Raw genomic sequence first — 13,073 nt, 5'->3', positions numbered from 1 at the left:
GTGCAACTTAATTTTGGGCTCATTGTAATTCTGATTTGATACTTGTGTCCAGTTTAGCCACTGAGTGGCTTTCAAGATGACAGGGGACCATTCAGTCATTCTTTGTTTCCTCATTCATTTTTTCATTAAACAAAGCCACTCTGGGGGACTTCTGTGTGCTGGGATGTGGTCGGCGCTGGATTCATACCCTATGTAACCAAGATGAGACCCCACTCTCAGGTTGCTCACAGCTGAGTGGTTCACTGAAGCCTTTTGTACTTTGGGGAGGGGGCAAAGGGAGTTACAGGGGCTCAACTGCTTGGCCGACTAGTCTATGATATCTTTATCTTGTCTTCTGGAAGAGTCCCCATGACAAAATGGAAATGCAGCATGGTCAAAGTTAGCATCTCTCCCATTCCCTTTCCTTATCCTCTATTAATTATACAGAATAAGATAAATATATACTTCTGATAGTTAATTTTATGTGTAAACTTGACTGGGCCGAGGGGTACGTTGGTCAAACATCATTCTGAGTATTTGCCATGAGAATATTTTTTAATGAGGTTGACATTTAAATTGACTGAATAAATAAAGCAGATTGCCCTCCCTAAGGCTGGTGGACCTCATACAATCAGTTGAAGGCCTGCCTAAAACGAAAGGCTGAAACTCCCCAGAGTAAGAGGGAATTCTTGCTGCCTGTCTGCCTGCCTTCAAACTGGAACATTTTTTCCCCCTCCCTTTGGACTCAAACTGAGCCATTAGCTCTTCCTGGGTCTCGAGCCTGTGGGTAAGGGAACAACACCATGAGCTCTCATGGTTCTCCAGCTTGCCGACTGTAGTTCTTGGGACTTGTCAGTCTCCATAATTGTGTGAGTCGGTTCTTTGTAGTAAATCTCTTTCTGTGTTTGTGTACATCCTACTGGTTCTGTTTCTCTGGAGCATGCTAATAGAGAACCTGAGCAAGGAACATAGTTCTTGGGTCAGCTGGCTTCTCAGATCTGAGAATGCCCACCATCCCTTCCAACCAGAATGCTGCTCATCAGCCTGGCTTCAGGTGGAAGAGCTGGAAGGATGAGGTAGGATGGTCAGGACAGCGGGGAAACTGGTCACATTTACTTTGCTTGCATGCAGGAAGTGGAGTCCTTCCTTCAGGCCTGTTGGTGGCCCTGTGAACCCAGGTTCATGACATTGTCATATGGGGGTTGAGCTTCATTCCTCCACTGGATGCAGAGCAAGAGATGAGGCTCTGGGCAGCATCTCTCATGGAAGAAGCAGGCCTGGAGTGGATGGTTCTGGGGCTGCTGCTCAGAAGTCTGTGATTCAGTGCAGGGATTGGTGGGGCCACGGGGCACTTTATGGAGACAGTTTTATTTGTGAAACTCCAAAAACTCCTCCTGTGTCAAATGCTTGTTGGAAAAGTGGGTTAAATCTCTATCTTTTATAATTCACAGCCTCAGGATATCGTTAGACCCGTTAAAAGTTCAGCTTCACTGAACAGATGGTATACTGCAGGAAGAATGGCTGATCCCTCTTCTGAGGCCTTCAGGAAAGACCTAGAAGGAGAGACAGTTCCACTGAGTCTTGAGGGGGAGTCATCGTGGATAGGAAGTAGTCCAGTTGATTTCTAGAGGCGCTTTGCCTAAAATGTGTAACCCTAGTGGGTTCCAGAAACCCGTCAAAGAAAATATGTTCCCTTACATATGATGATGTCACCTAACGCGGAGTTATAGCTTGCACTGGCTTCCCTTCCCGAACAAAGCGCAGTGAAAAAGAATCACATGGGGGGGAAACACAACAAGCAACAGCCCCTGACACCCAGAACTGGGGCAGCTGTAGCCCTGTGCGGCTGGCCGTGGGCCGGGAGCACTTGGTCGGTCTGGCCATCCTCCACAGCTACGCACACAGTCCCTGGCCAGCTTTCCTGGGTGACAGCAGGGCTGGGGGGCAGAGTAGCCGGTGTGAATGCCCACATCCCCAGGCTCCAGGCCCCCTCCACTGCGGTCTTCTCACACGTCTGCTCCTCCCAAGTGGGGCTCATGACCAGATAGCGGTGCCCTAAGGGAGACTGTGGTGGTGCTCCTGCTGCCCTGGATTCATGGAGGAGTCAGATGGGATAGTGCGGCCTTGGCTCAGACACTTTCTGTTTGTTGAATCCCCAGGTCATGTCAGCAGAAGGCTCTCATTCAGTGTATTTTTTTTTCTTTTTTTTTCTTTTCATTCACTGTTTTAGAGATGAGGGCCAGGAAATGCAGAATAAAGGCTGGCTGGGAGGGATGGTGGGTTCATTCATTCAGCAGCTATCCCCTGAGCACCCACCTTGTGCTGTGGGACGAGAAGACCTGAGAAAGCGTAGCTGCCCTTAGAAAGTGTAGCCTCTTACGGGAGAGGCTTGGCGTGTCTGCATGATGTGTAGTTGGAGACAGCGTAGGCCGAGTGCTCGGCCAGGGCCCCGTGGAGGCAAAGCTCATGTGGACCAGCGACTACGAGGTACCAGCTTCAGAGGCAGAACAGCCAAAGCAGCCAGGTCCCCTGCTCTGGTTGACCCAGGCTGAGGCTTCTGCTGAAAATGACCGCAAGCGTTGATGGAGAAAGAAAGCCTACCCTTCCAGGCACTGGGTCCTCCTGCCTAGAGAGATCAGGGCATCTGAGTTTTTGAGAGTCTGGCAGATTCTTTTGCATTTCCTCTCTTTCTTGATGTCCACAAGCAGGCTCTGGGACCCCTTCTGGGAAGAAGGAAGCCAGCTCTCCATCATAGTCCCCATCAAAGTTGCTGTTGGGACAGGGTCCCTCACTCTCTCTGGGGAGCAGGATGGGGCATGTTCGAGCAAAGGAGTGTGGTTACTTTGTCCTGGGCCTCTCTCTGATCTTACCTTTTCCTCCCCCCCTGGTCTGAGGTCCTCTGCACCTCCGCTCCCCATCTGCATCCTCTCTTGGGTACCATGGGGAGATTTCTACCTCTGTGGAAATGGGGCAAAGCTTTTGCTGCAGGGCTGAGGCCAACCCAGCTGGGGAGGGACAGATGAAAGGCCTCCCCTGAGGGGCGCAGCCATGCTGTTTGGGGCAGACTGTGTGTCTTTCATGTCTTCGGAATGTGGGTGCATTCCAGGGGGAACCTGGATTGTGTAAGTCCCATACCCGGGACACGCAGGCACCTGAAGTGGTATAACTGTACTCAATGCTCTTTGCTTCTCTCGACTTCTTGATTTGGTTTTCTGTATAAATACTTCACATCTATTTTTTTTGAAGATTTATTTATGTATTTGAGAGAGAGAGAGAAAGAGAAAAATAGCCAGGAGAGGAGCAGAGGGAGAAGGAGAGAGAAAATCTCAAGGAGACTCTCTGCTGAGCACAGAGCCTGATACGGGGCTCAAACTCATGACCCTGCGATCATGACCTGAGTCCAAACCAAGAGTCAGACTGACTGAGCCACCCAGGCTCCCCGATACTTCACATCTAAATCAGAGCGGCTGCTCACAGTTTCAGGGGAGGTGTGGAGAGGAGTGAAAGCATTTACTTTTTCTTGTTTTCCCCTCCTGCCCCACTGCCAGGGCCAGGCCCGCTGTTGCTCTTCCTGGCCACGTGGTGACTGCCTGGTGTGTGGACATCCTAGTGGGACACGTGGCGGTAGTGAGCCTGTCCTCCTTCATGCCGCCCCTGGGCGAGGCCCCGGTGCCCTGCTCTCCTCACCCCTTTCTCCCAGGCTATCTTTCGTTCTGAACTTTGGAAGAGCATCTTAAACATTTGGCCTAGTTGTTTCTTTGTAGCTAGTTTGTCCTTCTTCCTCATGCCATTTTGTGGTAAGCTGGAAACCTGTTAGCTTCTAATCTAGGAGGTCCTTGACTTTACAAACCCATAATCTGGAAAAAAAAGTCAGTCTTCCAAAGTGGTCCTTTAGAAGGGGGCTCCCCGTGGTTTTATTTTGGATTTCTTCTGGAATCCTTCGGGTTGAGATTTGGAGGACTCAGCTTTCCTGGTGATGCTTAGGTCTCTAACTCTTATTCTTTGTCATGGGGCGCCATAGCCTTCAGCTGTCTTGGTGCTAAGGCTGTCTAATGGGACCCTTTGGGAGGCTGGCAGAGGGGGACTTTAGTTCCTTGAGTAGGGAGCAGTGGGAAATCTGCGGCCTGTTGATGGGCACACAGGCCCTCTTCAACCCGGGGACCAAACTGATGGGTGTAGGTGCTGCCCACGTGGTTGGCTAACGGCTGAGGGCACAAAACCATAAGGAGGCAGTTATTCTGTAGATGGTATAGGTTTTATAAAGTTGGTCTTCCAGAAGGGCTTCTACCACTGGTGAGCATTTGGTATTGGTGGGGGAGGGGATTTAAATCACCTGCCTGCATGTGGCTTCTCATTAAGACACAGTTACTGGTTCATGTGGGGCATAGCTATTAAGGAGAACTACTGCATGCCAATAGAGGCCGGGCACCATCTCGTGCTCTCCCCAAGTAAGTGGGTAAAGAGATCGTACCCTTAAACCAGTGGAAGGAGGATCATTAGAGACACCCCGGGAGTTTTGCCCAAAGTCCAAAGGCCTGGGTCCCACACAGGTTCCTGGAGTTACCCAGAGCAGGAAACTAAGGACCCATTAAAGGGCTGGTCTGCAGGCCTCGACACAGGGCCCAGGCTTGCTCTGCCACATACAGGTTGGATACACCTGAGCCCAAGACTGTCCAGGATTCAGCACTGAGAGTCCCTGTCCCGAGAAACTCAGGACGGTGGGTCATCTTGCCTCTCTGAGCCTTGGTTTCTTTCTGCATAAAGGGAAGGAGTTGGACAAAAGGCCAAAAAGCACCTTTGCATCTATAATATTCTAACTTGAACCCCCTCCCCTCCCTCTCCAATGATGGAATCTTCGAAGCCCCTTCTATCTGTGACTCTAGGCCAGCTCTTCCTGGTGAGAGGTCACTTGCACATGTGACCTTAGGCAGACCTTCCACCCCTGATCTCAAGATGAGTTCACTAACTCTTATGGGCCTCGGGGTGGAACTGGTGTCTTCTCCGGAGTGGGTGTGGCATGAGGGCCACATCCCAACGTTCCCTAGGGAACAGCAATGAATCAAACACAGGAGTGAAGGAAAGAGCTTTTCTGTCCTGTCATGCTGGCAACCAGGAAGCTCTTGGGCTTGAACGGCTTCAATGTGCCCTTGAGGCCTCGTGCTTCAGCCAGGCCCAGGAGGTGAGCAGAGACCTGTCAGAGGCCACGCCAGGCTTGTGTCTCTGAGAGCCCTCAGAAGGGTGGTCCCAGAGCCTCGTGTGAGGGGCTGTGACTGGAACAAGCCAGATGTCACAGAGCAGAAGCATTGCTGCTATTAAAGGGATAAAGGCTTTGAATAAAATAACTGCCAGCTGCCGGTTGACCCATATTCTAGAAAGCGTGAGACTATGTGAGATTCCAGGAGGGCTTTCTCCCGGAGACAGGGCCAGCGAAGGCCCACCTGTTTCCTGGGCCACCAAAGACTGGAGGCTGCTCTTCGACCATTTGGCCCATTGTAACCAGAATCAAACCATGTACCTTCCATCCTCTGACAGTTTTCAGAGTCTGTGGGCATCTCCCCCTTCATGCTTCTCAGTTCTGGGCCAAGCAAGTCCCACATGAAAGAGGCCCCAGGGTCCAGAGAGCCCTGCATTTCCCAAAGGCACTCGTACATCTTCCTTGGCCACTCCACGGTGTTTGGGTCCCCAGCATGGGGCCCAGCGCCCCGTCACCCCTGAGTGTAAGCCCCGCAGGGGTCTGTGAGGGAATCTCCCAGGCGGGCAGAGCACAGAGTCCCTCCCTTGAGGGCCTGAGTGTCCTCAGAGTGCTCCTGCCCCCGGAGGCCTGGGTCCCAGCCTCTGCCTCTGTCTTCCAGGCAGGCCTGGCCTCCCCTGAGAACGCGGAGCAGCTCATCATCGCCTTGGAGCCCGAGGCGGCCTCCATCTACTGCCGGAAGCTGCGGCTGCACCAGATGATCGAGCTGAGCAGCAAGGCCGCGGTCAACGGGTACAGCTCCGGTGACACAGTGGGAGCTGGGTTTGCACAGGGTACCTCCTGCTCTCTCTCTCCCCTCCCTGCTCACCCCCCTCCCGCCCCTGCATGGTTCTTGGCCCTGATTACTTAAAGGCCCTTGTAGTGAAGAATCAAGATGCTCCCAGAGAGGTCAGCTGTAAGCCCCTCTGTCCTTGCCACCCCGTGTCCCCCACCCCTGCCTCCCCAGGGTCCCTGGGATACTCTGCAGCGGTTGCCTGGGGGCATCACCTGCCCACCCCGTGGGCCTTAGGCATGGGGAGGGAGGGTGGCCCAAGGGCAGCTCTTGGCCTTACATTTTACTAGGCTCTTCATTTTTCTTATTTATTAACTGATTCTTCATCTAACCCCACTTGCCTCTTATTAATTCCTCCATTAAGATTGTTGATTTACTGCTGACTCACTCATCAGGGCCACTTCGTGTGTGTGGTGAGCTCATTATGTGTCTTAACCGGGAACCTGGCGGAGTTTAAAATGCAGATGACAGCGGCTGAGTCTTCCTGCCCCGGCCGATGCTCATTTACCCGTGGGGCAGAAGCACCGCCCAGGGGCAGCCGGGCTGGGTGTTAAGGAACTTCTTCCCTTCAATATTTCTCTGCGTGCAAGATGGTCATGGTCTCGTCCCCAGAACTCTTTTCCCCTCTATCCCGGGCTCTGTGAGTCTGGCCAGGGCCCCGGAGTTGGCAGACAGCCGAGGTCAGGGTCAGAGCCACCCATGGGAGGGAGCACAGGCACTAAATCTGCGTGCTGTGGATGCTGTTCCCAGATGAGGGCCTCCAGGGCAGAAAGCCACCCATCACCCATGCCCACCCCCAGGATGGAAGGCCCAGGCCCCAGAGGAGGAGGAGGGCATTAATGAGAACTGGAGAACTGCCGCCCACTGTGCCCCCTGCAGCCCGGTTCTAACTTTTCCTTGGTCCCTGCACCCGAAGCCTGTCTCTGCACTGCCCGAGGCACTGGGGCCCTGGCGCCACCTTCACAGGCGTGCATGCCTGCCCACGTGGCCCTGCATCCTCTCCTCCAGAACTTTCCTCTTCCTCTTTGCCCGGACACTCTGCCCCAGAGGCCACCACTCTGCATTTTCAACCCAAGGTGGAAGAGTCTGTGAACCTCAGCCACCAGACAATGGCAAAGTTCTTGTTCGCTTGAACCCAGCCTGCCAGGGCTCAGTGCTCCCACCTCACACCTGATTCACCTGCAACGAATGGGCTGCCCTTCAACTCCGAGGGCTTGATTAGCCTTTTTAATTTTTTTTTTCTTTTGGCAATGCCTTGGCCTCCATCAAAGCATGCCGGGGCTAGCCTTACTCTTAACTCAGTCGAATGTCTTAACATTTTAAACACTCAGGATAACAAATTTATTTAAATCTTCTTCATTGTTTTAATGGGAAAAGAGACGCATGACTGACTGGGTTTCATATCTTATGTGCTAGTTCTTACTGGTTCATAGACAAAAACTCATGTCAGAACTAGCTAATTGTAGCTTAGCTATTCTTCCTACTCTGAAGTGTAACACATTTGAAGGGGAAACTGTTTCTGAGTGCTTGCCTTCCCGGAGAGCTCTGTTTTGGGCTTCCTTTCCTTTAATATGTCCTGTCTACTTCCACACTGCTCCGTGTCTGTGTCCTGTGCCTTGTGGAGTTTGCTCTTGTCTTGTGCTCAGAAGGTCTTTCTGTTTGTTTGTTTGTTTGTTTTTAAGATTTTATTTATTCATGAGAGGCACAGAGAGGCAGAGACACAGGCAGAGGGAGAAGCAGGCTCCATGCTGGGAGCCCGATGTGGGACTCGATCCAGGGTCTCCAGGATCACACCCCAGGCCGAAGGCGGTGCTAAACCGCTGAGCCACCCGGGCTGCCCAGGTCTTTCTGGTTTTTGAAATCCTCAAATTGTTTGCCACTACCCCTAAGAGGGGTGGTGAAGCAGGGCTTCTATCTCAGCCTTGTCTCACACTTACAGCCTGTCTCCCCAGAGGAGGGGGTGCTGCCTGGGGAGGCGTGGCAAGGCACTTCATCAAGAGTGCCCTGGATGGCATTAGGGCCCCAAGCATCCCCCAGGGTGTTCTCTGCCCTTTGATGCTCCTCTATGATGGATACCCAGTGGACAGTACTGGGGAGAATGGCAGTGGCCCTCTGCCCCAGCACCACAGGGTTGCTGTCTGTATTATTTTGCTCCAGAAAGATTTCATGAGATCAGTAAAGGATACATTTTTTTCACAATCTTGGGCTTAATTTGCCTGAAAATATGATAGTTTTTTTTTCAGAGCTCAGAATAGGTTTTATTACTCTTGTTTGATCATTTTTTTAAAGAATGCCATCTAGATTGTTTTAGCAAACCAAAGGCCCACTGCAAGGTCTGCAATAGAAGCTCACCTGGAGCCAATGCTGGGAACAGGACAGAAGCCCTGAGTTCGAGGTTCCCTCCCGGGCCTGCAGGAACTTTTTAATCCAGATGGCCTCACCACTGTATGCCAGAGAAATTTAGAGCTGAGTGGCTCTTGCCATTCTAATCCCTAGAGAAGACATTGTTTTGCGAACATGGTGCTCCTTGCTAGATGGGGCTAGAGGGTCAAGAGTCCTTAACTGGATAACCAGCAACAAATGGATTTATAGGGCAATTCAAAGTCAGCAGCACCAGTTTAGGGACTAAAAAAAATTGGTGGGGGCTGGCGTTGTGGGATGGGGCAGCAGGGCAGCGGACAGAGCCTTTATCTGTACAATTGGGGGTTGTTCTAAACTGTTCATTGGAGTGATCATTTATTGGGTACCGGGTCTCATACTTGGTGCTTTGCCTTCATCATCACCTATTATGTGCTGGGTGTCACACCAGGTGCTGAGGTAAAACCCAAGAACCGGTCCCTGCTCTGGCTGTGAGGAATTCAAGCCAAGTGTTATTATCCCCCTCTTATGGTTGTGGAAACTGAGGCCCAGAGGGGTGAAGTGATCTGCCCCAGTCGTGCACCTCGGCCACACTCTCTGATCCCCGATACCCTGTCACAGCCCCTTTCTCATCTCTTAACATTCATGTTCTGGTTTTTCACCTTAAACTGTTATGAGGGTCCATGGTCCAAGGGTTGATTTGGAGCTGCATCTTAAGACAGAGTCATGGGAACTGCAAGCTCCTTAACCCCGTCTGACCTGCTTTCCTCCTCTGTACAGCAGGACGTTGAGTTGGGCCCCGTCTGGCTCCCAGGGCTTCAGGTGGCCTGTAAGAGATGCAGTCGCCCAACACAATGCATCACGGCCACTAAGAGCCCCAGCCCCTGTGGTTGCCCAGAGTTAGAGACAGGTGGCCGTGGCCTGGGCTTTGCTGGGTTCAGGTGGGCCGCCCTGTGGCTGAAGTGCCACCTTGTGGCTGAAGAGCATATTGGCTTCACCGGGGTCAGGAAATGGCTCCAGTCCCCTTTACCCGGGATCCAGATTAGGAAAACATACCCGACATTCCTTGCATCAGACACAGTTCCTTGGGATGAAATTATTTAACCGAGTGCACTGCAAGCTTCTTGGCAGACAAGTTCCTCCCCAGGACAGCACAGCCAGGAATTTGGTCGATTTATTAACCCCTTCCCCCCAAAAAAAGTGTCACCGGGGGAAGGGCTGCGTCTCCAGGGCAGGTTTTCCAGCAGGGCGCAGGCCAAGCTGCCATGCAATCAATAGACTGAGACTGGTGGAAATGGTCTGCCTTTGCGTTTCCCAATGTTGTATTTATGTAATCATTTTGGTCAAGTACTGCTACACGTTCTGTCCCTCGGCCTCCTCGTGCTGTTGCCTCCACTGACTGCAGATGACAGCCTGCTTTTTCATGCTTTCTTACCCATCATTTTCTTTCTGTCGGCCACTAGCTAAGGAACACATCCGGCGTAATCGGCAGAGTCGGACCTTTTTGGTGGAGAATGTCATAGGAGAAATCTGGTCCGAGCTGGAGGAAGGTAGCGTCCTTGAATGCCCTTTGCCCTTGCTGGATTTGTTTTGCGTGGCTGACAAAAATGCATGTTCCTGTTTGTTCCTTTTGCACTTTTGGAAAAGGTTGGTTTTAAAGACCCCTCACCCCAGGATGGCTCTTCCGGAGCTATAATTTTGCATGTTATAAAGCCGTACAGACAGACTCTTTAGAAGACAAGTAGGAATGGGAATTCCCCAGTTCCGGCGTAAGTCTTGTGTTAAACAGCAGGTCATTTTTACGGCCCTATAAACTTGGCAGGAAGTCATCCGCCTGTGTGTGCCAGGTACGCAGTGGCGTGTGACATGAATGCTTTCATCTTAAAGATTCCCTCATCTGGGTTCCCTATCATCCATGCTAATGACATTCCTGGCCAGACGTTATTGCATTCTCTTCAGTCATGAATAACTTTGCTGTGCAGCTAATTAGCAAAATCACGGTGGTAATGAGAAGTGTGCACGGGTGTTGAGTCGGGTATACCAAGTCCTCACCCTCCAGCTTGTCCCAGGAAGGGGCTGACAGGCGGTCTTATGTAAAGGATGACTGTCTTTGTACCAGGTGACAAGTATGTGGTTGTGGACAGTGGCGGTGGCACGGTGGACCTGACCGTCCATCAGATACGGTTACCGGAGGGTCACCTTAAAGAACTGTATAAAGCAACAGGTGAGTCCCTGCATGGCTGATTTTCTCATTCCTGAGCCGCTTCTCTCGTGTCAGATTTCCCCTCGTACTTCCTTCCCTCGGTGCTCCCAGGACAGGGGACTCAAGGCCCATCTACTGATAGCTACGTGCCTGTGTGGAACCAGCTAGCAAAATGTAGCTAAATGTCCTTTAAAACACAAACCACCATAACTGGGGTTTTGGCATAAAACCAGTCTGTTTTAGATCCTGGCCAAGGGAATTTCTTTCTGAAAGTTCTGGAGGGATCAGATTGTCACCTGATCATATGTCGCCTTTGATTTAGCGCGATGGTTAAGCTTTCAAGGGAGGTCTCAGGACACCTGGTCTTGGATCAAAGTTGTCAAAGCAAGCAACAGGCTCTCTCTTTCAGTGGAGGGTGGGATGTTGAGTAATGAACAGATCACAGGGTCTGGGTGGGCCTACTGATTTTTCCAGACCCTGTCCTTGGATTTCTTGGGTGGGGAATACTATGATGCTCCTACATATTACACATATCCATTTTATTTAAAATGAAAGTGATGATATGGGGCCCCTGGCTGGCTCAGTCCATGCAGCATGCAACTCTCCATCTTGAGGTTGTGAGTTCAAGCCCCACGTTGGGTGTAGAGATTACTTTAAAATCTTAAAAAAAAAAAAAGAATGTAATGGATTTTAAACAGCTAGTTGACAGGTGATTCTGTAGGAGAAAGTATCTCCACCTGGGAGGAGAAGAACTGAAGGATTTTAAAGTGTTAGTAAAAATTTATAGCCACAGTCAGCTTGCTAACTGGGTCTAAGCTGAGCTACTCCATATTTCAGGGAAGAACAGCAGGTACGCTGTTCCTCAGAGTTTGGATTCAGTTTCTGGCAGTTTTTAACATGGTGGACTCCCATTTTGTTCTTGACCCAGGTGGACCCTACGGATCCTTAGGAGTAGATTATGAATTTGAAAAACTTCTGTGTAAAATATTTGGAGAGGATTTTATCGAACAATTCAAAATCAAGCGTCCTGCAGCCTGGGTTGACTTAATGATTGCATTTGAGTCTCGTAAAAGGGCAGCTGCTCCGGACCGAACTAACCCACTGAACATCACCCTGCCCTTCTCCTTCATTGACTACTACAAGAAGTTCCGTGGACACAGTGTGGAGCATGCCTTGAGGAAGAGCAAGTGAGTTGGACTCACCAGGGGCTTAGGCCATTCTAGAGGGTGGCTCATGTTGATGGGAGGGAAGAAAGGGGTGAGGACTCTGAGTTCCAATCCTATGTAAGTGCTTGGGCAAGTGACTCAACTTCTCTGTTTCTCAGTTTTTCATCTAGAAAACAAAGATGATGGTTCCACCTACCTCAAACGGTTGTCATGAGGATGAAGTGAATTCATATGTGAGGCACTTAGCACAATGCCTTGGACCTGGAAAGTACTATTTTTGTGTTAGCTTTTATTATGTGCTAATAATTATAAGCTTTATGAAAGCAGGGAATTTTGTGTGTTTTGGCCTCTGCTATATCCTCCGTATCTACAATAGAATCTGGTGTGGACATAGCAGGTGCTCAGTAAATATTTGTTGAATGAATCCTGTGGGATCCTGGGTTTCCTGCTACTCTGAGTCTCTTGGCTGCAGGCAAGTGTTTGTAGTTCAGCTTGTTGCAAAATGAACATTTGGAAGCTATTTTAAAGCTGAAGTACAAAATTAATAGACAAAAATCATAGGTTTCTAAAAATCTTTTTTATAGTGGAAAATTTCAAACATTTACTGGGCAAATGAATCTCATTATTCAGCTTCAACAACTGTCAGTTCCTGGCCAATCTAAATCCTCATGTACCCTTCCCCAAGCATTTTAAAGCAAATCTGATCATCATCTAATCCATAAATATAACAGTGTATCTCTAAGGGAGATAATTTGAAAATCAAAACCATGACACTTATTCCTATCACACTTAAAACAATTCTTCAGTATCCTTCAAATATACCCAGGGAACATTCAAATTTTTCCTATCGTCTTATTTTTTTTCAGTTTGCATTACTATCTAAAAGATGGCTATTCATAGCAATGCTCTGGCATGCCTCTACGTCCCACTTAACATATAGGATCACCCTCCTGTTTTTTCTTTAGTTTATTAGATGATAAAGCTGATTGTCCCATAGAGACTTCTATAGGCTGGGGTTTTTGCTCATTGCATGCCCACATAACATGTTTGGTCCCCTGGTATTTTTTATAAATTGTCAGACTGAGCTAGAGATTTGGTCAGATGCAAGTTTGAGTTTTTGGCAAACCTACTTCGTGGCGGGGGCAGGGGATAGTATTTCCCTTTGCATCACATCAGGGAGCACATGCTATTTGCTGGTTGCTTCTTTTGGGATGCTAGCTAGCCATTGTTGCCTAGGCCCACCAAGCTAATGGGTGGCCTCTTCGTCTCTCACTCCTCCTGCATCTGTTAGCTAGCATGCTTCTGGAGAGAGAAACTCTTCTCCTAAGTGGTTTGGTTGCCCAC

The 13,073-nt window shown here is 49.9% G+C and overlaps 1 protein-coding gene across 5 annotated transcripts in view; it reads left to right on the top strand.

The window, feature by feature from the left end:
- HSPA12A (heat shock protein family A (Hsp70) member 12A) overlaps window positions 1-13,073 on the top strand; it is a 160,443-nt gene that overhangs the window by 140,794 nt on the left and 6,576 nt on the right. For 4 of the 5 annotated variants that reach the window (XM_038578900.1, XM_038578901.1, XM_038578902.1 and 1 more), the window contains 4 exons: window positions 5,832-6,003; window positions 9,824-9,910; window positions 10,480-10,584; window positions 11,492-11,750. In XM_038578900.1, coding sequence (XP_038434828.1) covers window positions 5,832-6,003; window positions 9,824-9,910; window positions 10,480-10,584; window positions 11,492-11,750 — 623 coding nt within the window. The remainder of the gene's footprint in view (window positions 1-5,831; window positions 6,004-9,823; window positions 9,911-10,479; window positions 10,585-11,491; window positions 11,751-13,073) is intronic. The other variant, XM_038578904.1, reaches the window with a different exon arrangement.

The sequence above is a fragment of the Canis lupus genome, chromosome 28, assembly GCF_011100685.1.
Source record: "Canis lupus familiaris isolate Mischka breed German Shepherd chromosome 28, alternate assembly UU_Cfam_GSD_1.0, whole genome shotgun sequence".
Taxonomy (NCBI): domain Eukaryota; kingdom Metazoa; phylum Chordata; class Mammalia; order Carnivora; family Canidae; genus Canis; species Canis lupus.
Note: the sequence above shows the minus strand (reverse complement) of the source record. Positions and strands in the feature narration are given on the sequence as shown.